Source organism: Rhinopithecus roxellana, chromosome 8 (assembly GCF_007565055.1).
Source record: "Rhinopithecus roxellana isolate Shanxi Qingling chromosome 8, ASM756505v1, whole genome shotgun sequence".
NCBI lineage: Eukaryota > Metazoa > Chordata > Mammalia > Primates > Cercopithecidae > Rhinopithecus > Rhinopithecus roxellana.
The window spans coordinates 44,529,266-44,550,256 of NC_044556.1; the positions used below are offsets into that span (position 1 = coordinate 44,529,266).

The window sequence follows — 20,991 nt, forward strand, 5'->3', positions numbered from 1 at the left end:
TTTGATCCTCAATCGCTGATACTCTTTCTTCCAGTTGATCGAGTCGGTTACTGAAGCTTGTGCATTTGTCACGTATTTCTCGTGTCATGGTTTTCATCTCTGTCATTTCGTTTATGACCTTCTCTGCATTAATTATTCTAGCTGTCAATTCTTCCACTCTTTTTTCAAGATTTTTAGTTTCTTTGCACTGGGTACGTAATTCCTCCTTTAGCTCTGAGAAGTTTGATGGACTGAAGCCTTCTTCTCTCATCTCGTCAAAGTCATTCTCTGACCAGCCTTCAATCCGTTGGTGGCAATGGGCTGCGCTCCTTTGCAGGGGGAGATGCACTCTTATTTTTTGAATTTCCAGCTTTTCTGCCCTGCTTTTTCCCCATCTTTGTGGTCTTATCTGTCTCTGGTCTTTGATGATGGTGACATACTGATGGGGTTTTGGTATAGGTGTCCTTCCTGTTTGATAGTTTTCCTTCTGACAGTCAGGACCCTCAGCTATAGGTCTGTTGGAGATTGCTTGAGGTCCACTCCAGACCCTGTTTCCCTGGGTATCAGCAGCAGAGGTTGCAGAAGATAGAATATTGCTGCACAGCGAGTGTACCTGTCTGATTCTTACTTTGGAAGCTTCCTCTCAGGGGTGAACTCCACCCTGTGAGGTGTGGGGTGTCAGACTGCCCCTAGTGGGGGATGTCTCCCAGTTAGGTTACTCAGGGGTCAGTGACCCACTTGAGCAGGCAGTCTGTCCATTCTCAGATCTCAGTCTCCGTGTTGGGAGATCCACTGCTCTCTTCAAAGCTGTCAGACAGAGTCGTTCGCGTCTGCTCAGGCCTCTGCTGCTTCCCCTGTTGTTTTTTAGCTGAGCCCTGCCCCTAGAGGTGGAGTCTATAGAGATAGGCAGGTTTCCTTGAGCTGCTGTGAGCTCCATCCAGTTCAAGCTTCCCAGTGGCTTTGTTTACCTACTTAAGCCTCAGCAATGGCAGGCGCCCCTCCCCCAGCCTCGCTGCTGCCTTGCGGTTAGATCACGGCAGACTGCTGTGTTAACAATGAGGGAGGCTCCGTGGGCGTGGGACCCTCCCGGCCAGGTGAGGGATATATTCTTCTGGTGTGCCGGTTTGCTTAAAGCGCGGTATTGGGGTGGGAGTTACCCGATTTTCCAGGTGTTGTGTGTCTCAGTTCCCCTGGCTAGGAAAAGGGATTCCCCTTCCCCCTTGTGCTTCCCAGGTGAGGCGATGCCTCGCCCTGCTTCAGCTCTCCCTGGTCGGGCTGCAGCAGCTGACCAGCACCGATTGTCAGGCACTCCCTAGTGAGATGACCCCAAGTACCTCAGTTGAAAATGCAGAAATCACCGGTCTTCTGTGTCGCTCGCGCTGGGAGTTGGAGACTGGAGCTGTTCCTATTCGGCCATCTTGCTCCGCCCTCCTCGGCTTCCAATTCTTTCGCTCCTTCTTGTTGCTCGTGGAACTCATTGGCTCTTGGCAGCTGAGTTTGGACTGTAATTTAGAGATTCTTTCACATATTCCTACTTAAGTCTAGGTAATCCTCCCAGGCTACCAGGGGTCAGCTAACTTCTGTCTGCAGCTCAAATCTGCCTGATTCCTGATTTGGATAGCCTGCGAGGTTTTTATGTGTTTAAATTGTTGAGAAAAGAAAGCAAAAAAGGAAAATGGTTTACAACATATAAAAATTATATTAAATTCAAATTTTTAGGCTTCATAAAGTTTTATTTCTCTGACTCAGATAATGAGCCACATTATTTTATTGATTGTGTCTGTGGTTCTTTTAAGACTACAATGGAGAGCTGAGTAACTGGCATAGAGATGCTATGGCTCCCAAAGCCTAAAATACTTATTCTCTTACAGTTTGTGGGAAAAAAAAAAAAAAAAAGGAAAAGAAAAGAAAAGAAATGCTGACTCCTGATGCATTCCATTATATTTAAGAGCTTGCAGTCAGACAGGCTAGAAAACTGTCCTGGTTCTGCCATCTAGTGACTGTGTGTACTTGTGAAAATTACTTGACTCCGTTTTAGTTTGTTGTTCTTGTTTGTTCCTCAGTTTAGAAGTACAGATAGTGATACAGATATCTCTAAGGGTATTGTGCCAGCCAGTAAAACAATATAAGGAAAGAGTCGGTAGAAGGTCCGTGAGATGATAGACCCTTAAAAAATGCGATGCCTACATATGCATCAATAAAGGAACAGGTATCATTTTGAAGTCATAGCTGCTTTCCAAGATGGAGGGGGTGGGGTGTAAATCTGGGATTTGGGATTGTTCGGTTTTTTGGATTATTTCCTTTTTTAATGTTTAAGACCCCTTTGTTCTGCTAAGTATATTGATGTATTTGACTATGAAGTAGGAATGACTGTGAGTGTGAATAGGGAAGGCATTTGTGTGGAGGAGGAGAGCTCTAGAACTCTGTATCATTCCACATAGAGTGAAAAATCCCGGAGTTTCCAAGGACCCTATGTCAGGAGGGAGGGAAGGGCACACATGGGGAGATGGAAGGGGAAAGGGGGACTGGGGGGAAAGCCAGGCCTTAGGTGCAGGACACTGTCAAAGACATGGTGGGAGAGCCTCTAGGAGCTTTTCACCTCAGCAGCTCCCTCCTCCTAGATTTCCCCGTATTGTTTCTGCTTGAAAAGTGTTTTCTTTCCCTCTACTTTCAGTAGATGAAGGGAAAGCGCAGGAGTTCTTATCTGGTTCAAGTTTGTGTACAACAATATGGTGAGCTTTTCCAACATAAAACTAATTCATGAATTAGAAGAAGGCGTACTACAGCCAGAACAAACATGTGAAGAAAAGCCCTCTCTTTCCTGTCAGTGGTAGAAATACTGGGGGAGCATCTATAATTCTCCAGAGCCTGGAACAATATAATACATTAGTGATATCTAGGTCATAAGCAGAAGAGTGAAGCTAGTTCACAAGTAGTTGTAAAATATAAATATGTTTGTCATATGTATTGGGGTATCCAAATAATATATACACTAAATGTGTGTGTTTATATAAACATACACACACATCATATATTTTATAGTGACTCTGAGTGTACATATTTTCTTAGCTGTTTCTCTGCCTCTCACCTTCTTGGTTTCTCTCTCTAGCTCTTCTTCGTTAGAACTGTTCTAGAAACAATTGCCTGTGACCTTAATAGAGTGACCAAACATCCCAGTTTGCCAGCAACAGTTTGGGATTATGCCTTTTGTCTCAACATATATTATCATAAACCTTCTTTTCGACCTCAAATGTGTGCCAGTTTGGATGAAAATGTAAATAGTCATGCTACCATTGAACAAGTCTTCTCAAAGGCTTTTGCTGATTCGTGATAAAGCCAAAACTCTTACCCTTCGCGTTCAAGGACCTGTGTAATGTGACCTTATTCTGTTTCTACAAATTATTATTTGCTTTGCTTTTCTTTTTATTGTTTTTTTCTTCTTTTGAGACAAGGTACTGCTCTGTCACCCAGACTGGAGTGCCATGGTACAAATCAGGGGTCACTACAGCTTTGAACTCTTGCTAAGACTGCAGGCACACACCATCATGGCCCAGGTAATTTTTAATTTTTTTGTAAAGTTGGAGTCTCATTATGTTGGCCAGGGTGTTCTTGAACTCCTGGCCTCAAGTGATCCTCCTGCCTCAGCCTCCCAAAGTGCTAGAATTACAAGTGTGAGCCACTATGCCCGGCTGACTGCTTTGCGTTTTTAGTGAAGAAATCCTCTTCAGCTGACTTGGCCAGTTAACTCTACTTTGAACAGATTACTCCTTGCCTTACCTGTGTTTTGCTTTATGTGACATATCTCTGAAACAAGACTGAATATTTTATCTGGATGTGATGTTTGTATCTTTTATCAGCACTTAGAGCAAGGATATGCATGTAGTCATTTCATCAGCATTTCATAGCGCCTGAGAGCTTGCAAATAGCTTTTCCATCTGACTAGAGATCATCCCATGTGGAATTGGCCCTAAGACATGCACAACGATAAGTGCTGGCTATATCCCTCGGATGCCTCTGTATTATTCAAGGATGATGTCTGTACTTAGGTTGTCCCAAAGGGCTTTGTTATTGAAGGAAAGGTCAGGGTATTGATTCCTTGGCTTACTCAGGAAGTACTACTCATATGCCCAGCTCACTGATTCCTGGTATGGTGGGGCTGACATGCCACTGAGCCATGCGTCTGTCTCCAGGAAGGGCAGCACCCAACAACAATTACTCTGACTTGGGTTTGGTGATAAATCAGCAGCGTGGTTGTAGTATCATGAGGACTCATTGCTAAGCCTTGGCTATTAGATTTAAATTGGCTGGATATCATCTCAATGGAAGAAACATTTCCTGATAAGTGATTGGCTTTCTGGGGTTATCTTTTCATCAAAGGTATCTGCCTCTTATAATCTCAGGAGATGAGAGGACACATGGCTGAGATCCACAGGAAGTAATTCTAACTGTATGGACTTCACTCTGTTCCCTGGACCCTACAGCCCTTTCCAGAGAAGGATCTTGTACGTTAGCAGTTTTTAGTTTGTTCCCCCTTTTTTACCCCAAAACCTTTATTTTGTATTGTAAATTCCTTTTAATGCACACTTAGATGAAGATATTTCTGTTTTCTAATTCGTTGATAAAAAAAAATTATTTTGAGTGAAAAAGGGAAAAGGAAATATAAAAGAAAAACAAGTGCATTTTTAAAACTTAGAAATCTACATAGCAAATAGCATCATAAATAAGACAGAAAGAAAAGTAATTGGTTGGAGGAAATTGCAATACATTTGCTAAGAATATAGAAAAACAGTCCTTACAATTTAATTGGAAAAATGCAAATATACCAATACAAAGAACAATCAAAGGCCATGAACAGGCAACACACATACTAGAAAAGAAACACAAATGGGAAAAACAAGTTAAAAATATGTTCAGTGTGGCTGAGCGCGGTGGTTCGTGCCTGTAATCCCAGTACTTTGGGAGGCCAAGGAGGGTGGAGTTCAAGACCAGCCTGGCCAACATGGTGAAACTCTGTCTCCACTGAAAATACAAAAAATTAGCCAGGCGTGGTGGCAGCACCTATAATCCCAGCTGCTTGGGAGGCTGAGGCAGGAGAATCGCTTGAACCCAGGAGGCAGAGGTTGCAGTAAGCCATGATCAGGCCACTGCATTCCAGCCTGGGCGACAGAGAGAGACTCTATCGCAAAAAAAAAAATAAATAAATAAATAAAAAGTTCAATGTGACTAACAATCAAAAAATGAAAAATAACAAAAGGAAATATTTTGGGTTTTTCTGATGTAGGTTGTCTATCCAGTTTATTCATATCAGACTGGCAAAGATTACCTAATAAAAACTCGGTGTTGGGGAGGATTTGTGGAATCAAGCACTCATGCTTTATTAGTGTGAAAATAAATTGCCATAATTATTCTTCATTACAATGTGATGATCATTCAACACAAACTTGATGGTGTATAAATGAATTAAAAAGCAAAATGAACATACTCTTTTACAATGTTTGAACATCTAGAATTTCATCTAAGGAAATAAGGGAATGAAGGAAAGAATATATGCGTAAGAATGTTCACAGTAGCAAATTAGAAATAATAGGAGTTCAGTAAGATTTCAGAATACAAGACCAATATTCTTATATCTCTGAAAATAATGGAAGATAAAAAATTTAAAGATGCGATTTTAAACAGAAAGATGCATGTTTTATAATAATATGTATATTTTTAATGAACTACATACTTAGGAAAAAGGATCACATGACAACAATGAGAAACTGTTTCACACTCATCATTGGACAATTATATAAACATCTAATATCACACAGTGTTGCCAGTATGTGAAACAACAGGCATTCTCACACTAATGGAGGGAGTGTGAGCTGGAGATCAATGTGACAGCATATTGTAAAGTTAAAGACGAGCCTATCCACAATTCAATTGTGTGATCCCTCAGCACATATCCTAGAGAGACTTGCCTAGGCATGGATGACAGAGAATTTTAAATAGCAGAATCATTTAGATTTGCAAGATAATTAGAAACAACATAAATATTCCTTAAAAAGAGATTGCTTAAATATGTAGTAGTGTGGTTGTAAGGTGAAATATTGCATAGCAGTATGAAATGCACACAGCTAAGCCAATTAATCGGAATATCTCACAAATGATTCTGTGATAGGAAAGCAAGTTTGCGTAAGATTTCATCAAGTGTGTAATGTTTGAGTTGAAAATATGTAAACTAGACTGCATATTTTCAGGAACTGTATAATGTAATAGAAGTTTAAAGAAATACATAGGAATACTAAACTCCAAACTCAGGATATTCCTCTGGAGGGGAGGGAGAAGATAGGCATCAAATGTATAAAATTGTTTACTTCTTTGTTGGGTGATGTGTAAGGAATTATTTATTAAACAAATATTTATACTTTGTAGATATCAATTTCTCATAACAATTACAGATATTTTAACTAAAACTTTAAGAACTTTTAAATTTTAACTTTTATTTCAATAATTTAATTTGAAATTTAATTTAAAATTCTAACTTTAAAATGTATATATATAAATTGTATACATGCCTTTTTAATTATTAAAAAAAGTGAAACATTTTGTCTTTTTCTGATGTAGGGTGTCTGTTCAATTTATTTATTTATATCAAATTGGCAAAGATTGAGTGCCTAACAAAAAATTTATTATATTTTATTACATGAAAATTCTGAAATAGTACTCATTGAAAATCTTTCAATAAAATCAAATCTATGTGCGCAGGAATCTTTTTTCTGTTTGCTCACTAGTATGTCTCAACTATCTAAATAAACTGCTAGAATATTTTACGCTCTTAGTAAACATTTACTGAATATTTTATTTATAGTGTTATGGCTTTCTAGTTTGTTTCTTTCATATGATTTTGGATGTACTGAAAATTCTATTTTGATGGTATTAGATCTATCAAAATTTGTCACTAGCATTTGTTATGTTTCTTTTGTGCATAAAAACATTTTTCCATTGTGAGTTCTACTTTGTGATTCAATTTTAAAAATTAGCTCCTTAATCCTCCTGAAACTTGTTTTGTTAAAGAATATAATTTCTTTTTTCTCCAGTTCAACTTACTAAATAAGCCATCCTTTCTCCACTGATCTATATGCTGACATATTTTAAATTCTTTTCACACAAAAGGGTCTCCTGGCTATTTATGGTACTCCATTTCCTCCCATCATATGTGTTCAAGATGAAGATATTTTCTTTGCACTTGTGTGTTTCATTGTGCAAAAAATCATAAGGTCTTCAAAACAGCCCCTTTCATCACTGAGACTTGTGGAGATGAGGAGTTTTCCTGAGTTTCTCTGAAGCTAGGGAGGGAAAGGGGAATTCTCAAAGGACTGTGATGGGGCCATCTCCTTAGGATCCTGAACACTGTCTGTCTTTCTGGGGAAGGTCCACAACACAGCCCAACAGATACCACCCTAGGAGTCCACTCTGCATTCGCTGAGCAGAGGAGGGAGATGGTGCTGGCATAGATAACTGTGGCAAATATCTTGAATAAATACTTGCATTTACCTCTCTGTGCCTGAATTTCTGATTTTTAAACTGAGGCTAAAAATGGACCTGCTTCATAGAAATTTCAAGGATTAAATAGTATACTGTGAGCACACAGTGCCTGGTGTATTGAAATTGCTCAATCACTGATGCTTCTTATAATATTACCCATTCGTCAGAACACAGAACGATAGAGAGTAAGAGATGTTCTTCAGGGAATGAGCAGATGGGAGTCAGCAAGGTGGCTGAGAAGGTTGTCTTTCCCCTAGCAGCCCAGGATGGTGGCACTCCTCTGCCACTGGTCTGAGTATCTAACGTGGGAGGAAGTGCTCAGAGAGGGCTTTCTGGATCTTCTCATGCTGCTTGGACTGTGTCACGATCCTGGTCTCAAACTGAGTGGGAATTGTGGAGCATTTGTATGCATGAACAGGAGGGTCTTGTTAAAGTAAATTAAAATGGACACCAGACCTGAAGAGTCCCTGGACAGATAAAGCCAGTTAGGCCTCATAAATGACCTCAACTTTACTTGATCTCCAAACATAAGGGAAACGTAACGTAGGCTATTTCTTGTAAATGCCTGTATTAAAGAAAAATGATACTTAAAACCAACCAATCAGAAGCCACTAGCTACTTTATGATTATGCAACTAGGGACTTTCAGCAGGACAGACTGAGTAAGGAAATGGTGTAACAACAACCAATCGAATATTTTCTTCACCTTACTTTTGTGTTTGCTTTATAAAAGCTTTCCCCTTGTGTTCTCTTGACAGAGCCCTCAAACCACTTTTGGGGTTCATGAATTGCTGTTTGCTCAAATAAACTCTTTAAGATTGTATTATACCTCAGTTTACCTTTTAACAGTCCCCACAGGCGGAAAGCAGAGAAGAAATGAAGTCTAGCCCCACTCCTTGATACTGGTTTCTGGACTCATCAGAGAGCCAAAGAAGAAGGGAAGACTTACAGGGACCCTGCAGAAAACTGATGTCCTTGAATTTAAGGAGCTCCTGACCTTGAAGCATCTGTGAGTCCCTGTCTAAATAGCTCTTGTCCTTGGAGCTTGGAAAAAGCAGGAAAGAGATAAAAATGTTGTCACCTTTAGTGGGAGTACTGTGAGATGTCCGCTCCTCCCTGGAGGAAGCCTTCTCAAGTTAAAGCACAGATTCCCCTGCCTTAGGGAGCCACAGGACAAGGAGAGAAGCCCAGTCCTTCTCCTCAGAAATCCCCAAAGATGATATAATACCCATATCCCCTGAACTCAGGAAGTCCTTACCCAAGGCCTATATGCTGACTGTGCCTATGGAGTATCCCTGCTCCCAATGCAGAGAGGCCTGGTAATACAGGGGTTGCAATTCATAGGGATTCAAACTGCCTTTTCTTCAGGGACTCCACGCCAGATGGGGAAAGAGGAAGCACATCTGGGTGGTTCCAGGAGGAAAGGACACAAGAAGGCATGATAGGAGAGAGGATAGCCTGAGAATACTAATACTGAAGGACTGTAGTGTTAAAATAGTGTGAAAGTAGAGGAAATATGAGGGAAGCTTCCTGGAAATGGAGGAAGCTGACTGATATTCATCCAGGATCCAAACCTCAGGACAGACAATCAGAAGGACTTCTAGAAGCACAGAGGCAGGGTGTCTTTCTTTCACAGAGTTGGACATTGCTTCCAAGCTCTTGACACCTGGGACGAACATTGGTGTGTTTGTGTGTGTGTGTGTTTGGGTGTGTGTGTGTTTGCCTGTGTATGTCTCTAATTTATGACTCCATTTGTATAGGCAGTGGCCAGAACAGAAACTCTTTGAGGTTCATTTGCAGAAGTGAACTCAAAGGTTTATTTGTACTAGAGCAGTCTGCATTTTTAAAGTACAAGCTACATGGAATCATTTTGCTATGGTTGCTGAAGGAAGAGCATGGTAAAATTCTTTGGAAAAATAGATGGGGAGAGAGTGAGGGTATCAGGAAGAAGGAGGGTGAGAGCTGAGTTGGATAATGTCTGTCTTCCTTAATAACCAGGGTTATTATGTCATCATCGCTCCACTTCAGTCCTCCCTTCCACATCTGGCCTTGTGATGGAGGGTTGGGACTGCCAACCCCATTTCTCTTTGCCGGCTGTTTCGTGGAGTCTCTGCCAGTAGGGGGAGCTAGAGAGAACTTGGAGACTGGCAGAGCTACAAGGACCAGGCTTCGTTAGATTCCCTTAGAATTCTCCGAGTCACCCCAATATTACTTCTCACCCCAGCAGGAGCAATTTATCCCAGGAGCAACAGTGGTTCCAGTGTGCAGTTTTTCCCACTCACAAAACCAACCTCGTTGGATTATCATGGAGACAGACCCTAGGACCAGCACCAGCTTGTGCCCCTCCTCAGAAGCCTGAGTCCAGACACATGGGCCCCTCCTCTGAGCTCAGGGACCCCGGCACTCTTGAGAAGGGTCCCTTTCCTAGAGGCCTGAGTTTCAATTCATGGGCAACTGCTCCAAGTTTCTAAGTTTTGATAATTTCAAGACACTTCCTTTCCCTGCCATTGGTAGCATGGTGGCAATGACAGTTACCACCTCCACGAACTCTTTTTGTCCTCTGTTGGTCTTGTCAGTTCTCTGATGCCAAGTAAGCAATTCTTTATATAAACTTCTGTCTGTTAAAGTAAATCTCATAATTCTCTTTCCTGACTTGACCCTGGCTGAGGCACTGAGCGGCAAGGATCAGCTCTGGTGAGGACCAGGAGTTGAAGGAGTTAAGCAAGCTATGCTGCTTCAAGGCCCAGATAACCGGGTGATGGAGCTTATCCCTCTCGGCACATTTAGAAGCAAGAGTAATGCAGTCTAGAAAAAGATGACGAGCAGATTGTTTATTTTATTGTTGCATGCACAGTGGAGATTGCCAAGGAAATCAGGGGAATGAGGCAAGGTCTTCTATTTGGTGTTCCCAGGCCAGATGCACAGATGGAATCAGAGGCTAGAAGATGAATTTTTGTGAGAGGGCAGATTTCTGAATTCTAGGTCAGAGAATCTTCCAGGACAGAGTTTGAAGTCCTTACTAAAACGTCCCAGCAACACAGCCAGGCCCAAGGAAGATGAAGTTGCCCCTCTCATGTCTCTAAATCTGCTCTTCTAGGCACAAGGTCCACTTCAGCAACAGCCTCCAGAATGCTGGCCGCTGCCCCCTCCACAGCAACTGGAGCCCCCGGAGGGCTGGCTGCAGCAGTCAGAGTGCTGGGGTCTGCGGCAGTGGGACCTGCGGCGCCTGTGGTGGCTCAGGCAGCAGCCACCACCCCCAGAGCTGCAGCAGCCCCCAGAGCTGGAGCCACAGCAGCCCCCAGAGCTGGAGCCACAGCAGCCTCCGGAGCTGACACTGCAGCAGGAAGAGACTGGAGGGCACTTAGGGGGACACTTTGGGGGGCATTTAGGGGCGGGGCACTTGGGAGTGCACTTGGGGGTGCACTTGGGAGGGGGCTGGCACTGCTGCTGGCTCTGCTGGCAGGACATCTCGGTGGTGGGTGTTCAGGAGCTGAAGGAGAGTCAGACAGCAAGTTAGATGGAGGCAGAGGCCACCCCTGCCTATTCTTGTCCTTTCTGCATTATTTCTGGACCCTTCATTTTGAAAGCCTTATATCAAACATAGGAAAATCACCTCTAACGTTTTTGTCACTCTCAATGTTTACCAAGTGCTTTCATTCATGGATTCTCACTTCAAACCTTATTTGAGATGTTGTCCTACAATATATAATCTCCAAATATGTAAATAAAGTTTCTGCTCATTAAAAGCTCCTAAGTGTGGCAGAGAAGGCCAGGAAATAAATTGGCTCCAGGCCAACATTCATTCTATCACATCACCAAGAATTCTGAAAATGTTCAATGTTGGGACCAGTTTAGAGGTGAAAATCTCCTTAAGGAAAAATCAAAAGGAATTTCTATTGGAAGAACTGATGTATTTCGGTTTGCAGAAATAGAGAAAACTATAACCGCAAAGGACGTTGGAGTCCATTTGTTCCAACAGACTCAATATATAAATAAAGAAACTGAAGCCAAAAGAGGTAACTTCACTGGCCCAGAGTTGTTCACTAGCATGTTGCATTTGTTCCTGGGTCCCCTGGTTGCCATCCTGGGCTCTGCCCTTTAGCACATGCCGCCTCCCCAGGCGTGTCCCCAGGCGCTGTCACATGGCTTCTAAACTTCAATGTGGACTCAGTTTTCCACTACAGATCTTCCTGTTGGCATCTAATAAGATCCACAGGTGTCTCTGATCTTTTCTTCCTCTAAGTAGCAATGTCCTCAGCATATCTTTTCTACAAATAAGTATATCTGTATTTCCAAAATTATATTCCCCCTATGCAACCCACTCCAGCGTAATCTAGTGGCAATGAGTTTATTCTCTAAAACCGGAGAAACACACTGAGCAACTGAAAACAATTTGGTTCCTCTAAATCTGTGTCATACAGCCCTCCAGATCTTACCAGTTCTTCTTAATCTCTCTCACTCCACCCCACCCCTCTACCTCCTCTTTCCAATTTTCTTCCCCTGCCCCATTCCTTGCCAATCACAATTCCAGGCCCCTGAGGCCCTGACTAGACTCTACTCCTGCCCTGGTCTGAGTATCCATCCCCTCCTTCCCTGGCCTGAGCATTCCTCTGTGGAAGCCCCTGCTCCTTTTCCCAGGGCACACTTACCAGGATTACAGGCAGCACAGGGTTCTTCAGCACCACAGGAGGTGAGTGGATGGGATGCTCTGGCCCTGAGCCCTTTTATTCTGCCCTTGGATGCTGCCTCCAGCTGTGAGACAGGGCCTGGGCATGAGAGGACCTGCCTCCTGACACCCACATAAGTCTTGTGACGAGTGGTGACTGGCATTTCTGCACACACCTTCCTTCATCGGTGTTCAGGGGAGCTGCTCTCAGCTAGGAAAGAGCTTGGTGGAAATAGGGGCTTGTGGTGGGTGAAAATGAACATCATGGTTCCTGGAGTCCTCAGTGGCCTATATCCTATGAAGATGGCTCTCTTCACAGTCTTGTAGTCACACTTATGAATTCTGCACAAACAACCCCTTTTTCCTTCCATCTTAGACACTAATTTTCCACCTAGACCTTTGGCTCCAGATAGCTTGGTTAAAAATCCACAAGACTGCATTGTGGGGTTTGTCCGTGCACACATGCGCATGTGTGTGCTTCATAATAGTTGAGAAAAGAGGCCTTGGAGACCCTGGCCAAGTACTCGATATTTTTGGTCATTGGCTTTCCGATATTTTAAATACGGATAATAAGAGAAATATCTTTTTTGCACGATTTACAAATTAATTAAGATGGCAAAGGGGAAGTAGCTGAGATAGTATGTGGCATGTGGTTATAATCAGGAAATGGATGGATAGATGGATAGACAGATAGACAGATAGACAGAGACAGACAGACACAAAGAAAAATAGAGGGAAACCTGAGATTTTAATGGACATTGGGAATTTTTAAAGCCACAGGTGACTTTTAAGTTAGGTGGCTCTTATTAAAACTAAAGGCCATTTTTTTTTCTCCCACATGCCTCAGTGAATTGGGCTTTCTGAAGGTAGATCCAGAGTGGGTATAAGAAAAGAGGACTAAAGAGATGTATATTGCCCTAAATTACAGCATAAAAGAATTTGCAGTTTCCTGAGGAAAATCTGAAGGGATAAGGTAAAATAAAGATGGGAAGGGTGAAGAGAAGAGAACAGCCAATGAGGTGGCTTTAAACTGTGACTTGGAGTGGTGTAGCTGGTAGAGACAAGAATAGACATAGTCAATATTTAATTTGAAATTATTGGCTTTGTTGCAATATACATTTCCTGGGTTTGATTTTCCAGTTTCCCATGCTCAAAATTAACCAAATGCAAAATGTAAAAGTGATAAACCAGTATTTGAAAAATAAATGTGGTCAAAATTATATATAATATCAAAGAATTATTGGATGGTTTTAGCAGATTGTAAGTTGCAGAAGAACAGATTGGTGAACTTGAAGAAACTGTTCAAACCAACTGAAGAAAGGGAAATATATTGAAAAAATGAACAGGTGATCAGTGACCTGTTGAATAATATCAAACATTCTAGCACCCATGTACTTAGAGTTTCAGGAAGAGAGAATAAATAGAACGGGGGAGGAAATATTTTTTTAAATAATGGTCAAAAACTTTCCAAAAGTGGTAAAAATTATTAACCTACAGGGCCAAGAAACTAATAAATCCCAAGCAGGATAAATACATAGTAAGCCAATAAATGGTACTATAGGTCCAGAAAGAGGATACCAATTAGTCTTGGAAGACTGGTGGAAGAGAGAGGGATTCTGAGTGAGGGTGTCTAGGAAAGGTTTGTTAAGGGCGTCTGATAGGATACAGGTTTTAAGGCGTGGTGAGGTTTAGATAGCTTAGAGAGCTGGAGATGGTAGGGAGTAGGGAGCTATGTGGAGAAGAAGTGAGGGCTATGACAATATGTACAGGACAGGAGGGGTCTTTTGTGGTTGGAATGCTGGGCATGTGACAGAGAACGAGGCACAAAGTGCAGCTAAAAGAAAGACTGGGTTCAGCCTGTGGCAAGTACAGGACAGGAGGGGCAGGTGGTCTTTTGTGGATCGAATGCCAGGCATTTGATAGTGAACAAGGTACAAAGTGCGGCTAAAAGAAAGACTAGGTTCAGCCTGTGGAAAGTCCATTGTCAGGGCAAGTCACTGGGCTGTCTGTATTGAGTGTTCACCAGAAATCCATCTCCTGAAGCCTTTAGTTTAATTTTATTTTTTTACTTACAGGTTTATTGTTTTAGGATGGGAAGAATGATCACATTAGTGCTGGATTCTAATATGGAAGAGGACTTTGAGGCAGACCCTGCGGGAGAGGGTGACACAGTTTGGCTGTGTCCCCACCCAAATCTCATCTTGAATTGTAGTTCCCAGAATGCCCACATGTCATGGGAGAGACTCATGTGAGGTAATTGAATGGTGGGGGTGGTTACCCCCATGCTGCTGTTCTCATGATGGTGAGTTCTCATGAGATGTGATGGTTTCATAAGGGATTTTTCACCCTTTGCTCAGTACTCCTTACTGCCGCCATGTGAAGAAGGATATGTTTCCTCCCCCTTCCACCATGATTGTAAGTTTCCTGAGGCCTCTCCAGCCATGTTGAACTGTGAGTTAATTAAACCTCTTTCCTTTATAAATTACCCAATCTTGGGTACGTCTTTATCAGCAGTGTGAACACAGAGGGCAACAGCAATAGAAAATGAAATGAGAAAATACCATTGATGATAACTGCCAAATATTACTACATATCTACACTCTCATAGTCACAATTTCCAATTCTGGCACCCCTAAAAACTGAGTTTTTGTCTGATTGTTGACAATGTCCATATGGTGGTAAAAAAAAAACAAAAAAAAACAAAAAACAAAAAAAAACCTAACCTGAACAGACAGTGAGCTCACTTCACTTTGATGTAAATATTCTTATGTTCTGTTGTAAAAATATAAATGTCATCCCTAAGGGGAAGGATCCGTGAAGCCTTAGGGATGACAAGTGGTCCTGGACTGCCCACCCTCACCTTGACTGCCTAACATGTGTTCAAGTCCTTGGTTCTAATTCCATGGTATTGAGACTGAATACGGCCAATTTTGAAGCATACCTATAGTGTTACTAATGAATTCGATTCACTGTATTACCCTCCTTAAAAAAAAAGTTCTAAATTTCAAAACACATCTGTTGCCAAGGATCTAGGATAGGTCATTGGGGGAACAAACAAATCTAGCATTTTTCAGGAGTAACAATCTATCTCTAATAATCACTACTTTGTTTAAGAGAACCTTGTATCAGTCTGTCTGCCCAAATTCTCAGACTTAAACAAGCCTCAGATTCTCCCCATTTTTAACTGACACCCCAAGATTTTCCCCACTCATAATCATATCACCAACCCTAATTCATAATGTGTTCCTATACGTGTTTTTCTTTCTTTCTTTTTCTTTTTTCTTTTTTTTTTTTTTTTTTACTTATTCTCAACTAGTCTCCTGTATTCAGTGGGTACCCAGAAGAGCAGTCGTAGGCACCTAGAAAAGCAGCCATGGGCATCCAGAAGAGCATCTAGGCCTGCTCTTGAAGCCCTCCCAAGGGCCCTTGTGCATTTTTGTCTTTTTCTCCTTTACCCATTAATCCCATTGACTAATCATCAATACAAATAATTCCTCTTTGTGTTAAAATGGCCTGTGTTACACTTTACCAAGACAATAGAATTTCCTGCTTATATTTTTCAAGGTGCCACTAGCACTGCATGGCAACTAAGTAGGAAGGTTAGAAAGTGAGTGTTCTGAGCTCTTGGACAAGTTTGCCAAATAATGATGATAATTACTGGCACAGATAATCTACTCACAATTGCCATAATAGCCAAGATAAACTACTCTTCCATAATCAGCATGCAGATCCCTTGGGGAAAAATAAAAACCTTCTGTATATCCTTAAAGTTGTAATTGCTTGAATGTATTTGCATGTATTTCTGCCTTACAGAGAAGTTTTATTTTTAATCAATGGGAGGTTCTTGGGATGGAGGCAAGGGGAAGATGTGTTTACTGTTGGCTTGGGATGGCCTTGAGGACAAAGCTTTAGACTTTCCTCCAATTCAGTGGTTCTCAGTGGGGTGAGGTTGGGGATGGCCTGACTACCACACCCCAAAAGAGGGCATTGGACAATCTGGATAAGTGTTTGATCATCACAGCTGCTGTCATCTAGTTGGTAGAAGCCACGGATATTGCTAAGCACCCTTCAAATCACAGAATAGGCCTTCGCTAAGAAAGAATTATGTTGTCCAAATCGTCAGTAGTGCTGAGGATGAGAAACCCTGCTCTATACAGGAGGATGAAGACTATACTCACTGCAGACACCTCCTGGATTTGTCACTGAACAAAACAAACCTCTGAAGAATGCTGATGAAATGCTGTGGAAATGACTGATTAATTAACTTATTGCTCAATCCGGATTTCACATTCAGGCCAGGTCAAGGAAGGACACCTTTCAGTGACTAAGGACCCAATCCCAATTCGAGCCTAAATGGTATTTCTGATTGACTGCAAAGCCTCCCCTTTCTGGTATTTCCTCTCCCTCTGGTAGAACTAAGAAGCCATGCTGATGGCACACTGGCTGAGTGGCATCAATACACTGATGACCCTCTGTGATGGCTGCTGACGTTGCTGTGCTTAACCCCACCCTCACCCTGGCATCTGGGCTTCCTTCTCCCAGATCTTATACTTCCTCTAGACTCAGTGTTTTGCTTACGGCATTTTTCCAATTCACCCCATCCTGTCCTCTCTGCTATTCCATATCCCACCACTGCTTCAATTCCTCCTCTTTGAAGCTTCCTGCTTGCCCCTGCTGACCACATGCATCCCTACATGTGCGTCCCTGCGGCTCATTCAGTCTGCTCCTGCCTGGGCTTGACTAACCCTTGTGGCCCACCTCCTTCTTCAAACAGGCCGTTCTCCAAGCCAATCATCCCCCTTTCCTCAAGGTGAATATTTCACTGCCAAAAGCGAATATATTTTTAATGTTTTATGATATACCGAGTATTTTAAATAGCTTATTTCATTTAATCCTCAGTGTGATCCAGACAGGTGAACGTATTTTCAGCCACATTTTATAGATGGGGGAACTGAGTGCCAGAAAAATCGCCTAAGTCACGACTTCTCAGCTAATGAGTGGTAGAACTGGGCTCAAACCCTCCTCTCATGATGCCTCTTCCATGCCCTTTCCATTGCTGAGTGTTTAGGCCCCACAGCCTCTAAGCCCCTTCTTCCATACATCTAGCTCAGTACTCCTCCGCTTCTTATACGGTCTGGGATGCCTGCTCAGATCATCTTCATTGCTATATATGTTCTTATTTACAGATTAGTTGTATATTTTGATTTATTATATAATTTTTTAAAGTATGCCCAATATTTATTTGTTTTTCTCTGCTAGAGTTTAAACTCCTTGAGAACAAGGGTCTTTGTTTTGTTCACTGATCTATCCCAATCATCCAAAATACAGTCTGGCACATAATAAATATTCAATTAACAATGACTAAATATTTGTTGAATGCATGGAAGAACAATATATTTCATTTCCAAACAGTTCTGACTATTACTTTTTCTTTATTTCTAGCTAGAATCGTCTTACAGTTTCCCTGCATTGAATCTGAGCTCTTTGTTTTACCAAAAAAGCTGATTCTTTTTCTAAATGAAAGCACTATAAATAATGCAGGATGGAAGTATGCTAGTCCTTTCAAAATGCAGTGTTACTCTTCCTTCCACAGGGAGGTAGATCACGTTTTGGAGCAAGATTAGCCTAGGCTTGAATTCCATCACTATCAGGTCTTAGATGTGTGACCAGATAAGCTAGTTAACCTCTCTAGATTTTGTGTGTTCTAATGTCTGCAAAATGGAGTGAATGCTATCACCTTTCCAAGTTGTGAGCATGAGGAAGGATTTTCCACCTCAGATGGTGGCTGGTACATAGTAGATCACCATCTTCCAGCCCCACACACTTGACTTGAGCTGACCACAGTGCTCAGGTGTGCACATATCTGTCCAAGCAAAATGACCCCATCATACAGAGCTATTCAGAACAAGAGTTCGTTGCCAAAATGGCACAATCTCACTCTTGGTCCACACTAAGATTCTAATCAACCAAAATTTCTTCATGTGTGCAACTGTGCATATACCCACTCAGCTTCTACAGGTGGGGCTAATCGTTAATGTACATTAAAACTTAATGTTTACCTTAATTGCATTTTATCTTGTCAAATTAAATTCATTATTCTTACTCATGTTAAATCAGAATTTTACTCTTCAATTCTCCTTCACGACTTGAAGTAACCTGAAATTTAGGCCAGTTTCTTTTCAAGTTTCTCCCCAAGGTATTGATAAAAAGTTCATTACAACAGGGCTGAGAATGGAGTCCTGGGACTAGCATAAAACTTCCATATAGTGTTAGGAACCAGGAAGGATATTTAACTAATGAGGACCTACTCCTCATCGGGCTGTCTGTCACTAAATCAATGATGCTGATAGCATGCCTGCTGTTATCTCTGAGAAGGGAGAAGACTCCCCTCTCTCCTCCATCATCAGCTAACTCATTTGTCTCATCTCTGACTTGTAGTTGCCTCCTTTAGGCTCTGGACTTGCTAAACTGCCCCATCTTTTGGTTTCCATGATACTCTGAGCCTCCCATATTGAAGCTTTTACTGTATTATTGTCTGTATTGCTCACTAGTATATCTCCAGGATCAGTACCAGTTCCTGGAAGATAGCAGAGCCTCAATAAATATTTGTCAAGTGAATGGATGTGTTGATGCAAATTCATAAGTAGTTTCCCTCTTCCCTGATGGGTGTGCACTAGAGAATAGAGGAAAGGTGTGGATCTAGCTCAGGGTTCCTGTGATAAGATGTGATGGGTAGATTTGGCACAGCTTGGGTTATTCCTAGGCCTCCAGACAGGTCTAGCTTAGCCTTCCAGAACAGGAAGTGCCATCTTTTGGAGGAATGAGCTGGATGGTCTCTAGCAATGAGAAGCACATAGATCATCAGGCATCACCCCGTCTTCCTGACTAGTCTCAGGCATAGGCATGTGGATCCTCTAGAATCCATTCATGCCATGCCAGAATTCATGATTCCAATTCCTGCTGTCTACCTATGAATTCTAATATGAACAGCTGAGCTATTCTCTGATGCATAACAGTTGTATTTGTTTATGCACTACAGGCTGTTATAATGTGTAGGACAAACTGTGGGATGTGGAATTTCTTTCTCTTGATGTCCGGGTGATGCCTGGGTAGAGGAGAGATATACTATAGCTAGGTCCCCATTTCCCATATGTCTGTAATATATGCCAGATCCTCTCATTCTGGGTGCTTTTGGTGGCAGTGAAGTTGGGGATTTAACTGTGAAAAAGAAAGAGATTCCTTCATCTTAAGGTGCTTCTAGACCAAGAGGTAGATAATTTGTGTCCCCACATGGACAATTACATAAAACCTCCTAGAAGAAACCAGTTAACAGTCAGCTCTGTTTTCACTACCACTGCCACATCCTACTCATGCTGGGGCCAGCTGTGTACAACTTTCAACCCTCGTCCTAGGTATTGAGTAAGCTCACTCACCTGGGTATTCATTATAGAAATGGTTTTCACTTCTGATTGATCAGAATAATTCTCAAATGCAGGTCCCCGATTTTCATTCTGAAAGTTCAAGCTAAGTAGTTCTAGGATGTATCCTGGGATTCTGTGTCTTTAAGTGAGTACCTCAGGTAATTTCACTCTAGCATACTGCTTTCCACAAAAAGGAATTTTAGATAACCCACCTGGTCTGGAAGGAACTTCTGAGAACATCTTTCATTCTATAGTGAAGATTCCACAGTGGAAAGCTTAGAAAGAGAAAAAAGGTACAGAATTGCAGAAGAATGTAAGCAGGATTCCAAAGTGAGAAACGTGATATTCAGGCCCAGTCTCTCTCACGTTCTCCCCGTCTCTGGGAGCCAGGCCCCAGTTCTGAGGCAGCATGGCTGGATGTCAGGCATGGACGTCTGGACTGATCACTGCCTCACATTTTGTGACTTGGCCAATTCATGGGCACTTCTGAGCAACACAGTTCACCAGACTCTGGTACAGAAGCTACACAACCTGTGTGCTGCCTAACATCCTTGTAGGATTTGAAGAGAAGCCTCTCTGGTTGGTTTTCCAGTACATTGAAGGGCCTTATAAATGGTCTCTTTTGCTCTTTTGGGTCTTCAGCCTTGGTTCTGGAGTCACTTTAAGTTTTGTTCAAGTGGTTGACACAAAAGGAAAGGTCAGAAAGCCAAGATGCCTGTCATCAGTGAAATGGTGGATGGTGGAGAGTAGAAGAGATGACAGGAATCAGCAAAGCTACTGCTGAAGGACTTAGGATATCCTAAAGCATATTCTGAGGCCACAGCCCCTGTTGCCAAATGCATTTTAAAAGCTCCAAGCTTTTAAAGCAGACAGTTAGACACACAGATACATAGACACACACACAAAAAAACATGAAAAACAGACACACACCCCTGTGTGCCTTTTTCCTCTGAGGTGTTAGTCTCTGGCTGTAGAAATGGTCTGGGGGCTGGCTCCTGCATAGCCCTGGGCAGTGGAGAACACCAAGCCATTGGGGGTTTCTTGGCTCAGCTCCAGGCTGGCCCAATCAAAGACCCCTCTATTCTACCATCATTCTGGGAACCAGAATCTATCCCCAGAGGATGGTGCAGACCACAGAGCATTGCTCATTCAATAAAGATCCTGGATGGTGACTTGTCGCCCAAACCTAGGGGAGGTCAGGACTTCTTAGAAGTGCACACCACCTTTGCACAGCCAGTTATGTGTTTCTTCAATATTTTGCGGGGGTGAGTGGTCGGCCCCCAAGCATCCCCAGGCAAGGGGTTCCTTGTCTAGCAGTGTGTTTTCGAGGACATGGGAGAGATCTAACAAGAATCCCTTCCCAAACTGGAGCTTCTAAGCCTCTCCCTACCCTGCC

At 42.2% G+C, this 20,991-nt stretch overlaps 1 protein-coding gene across 1 annotated transcript; it reads right to left on the bottom strand.

The window, feature by feature from the left end:
* Positions 1-10,336: 10,336 nt before the first annotated feature.
* LOC115899239 (late cornified envelope protein 1C-like) lies at positions 10,337-12,208 on the bottom strand. Its single transcript, XM_030936867.1, has 2 exons — positions 12,158-12,208; positions 10,337-10,998 (listed from the first exon to the last, which is right to left on the bottom strand). The coding sequence occupies exon 2, from the start codon at positions 10,974-10,976 to the stop codon at positions 10,620-10,622; it is 357 nt and encodes a 118-aa protein (XP_030792727.1). The 5' UTR covers positions 10,977-10,998; positions 12,158-12,208; the 3' UTR covers positions 10,337-10,619.
* Positions 12,209-20,991: the final 8,783 nt, after the last annotated feature.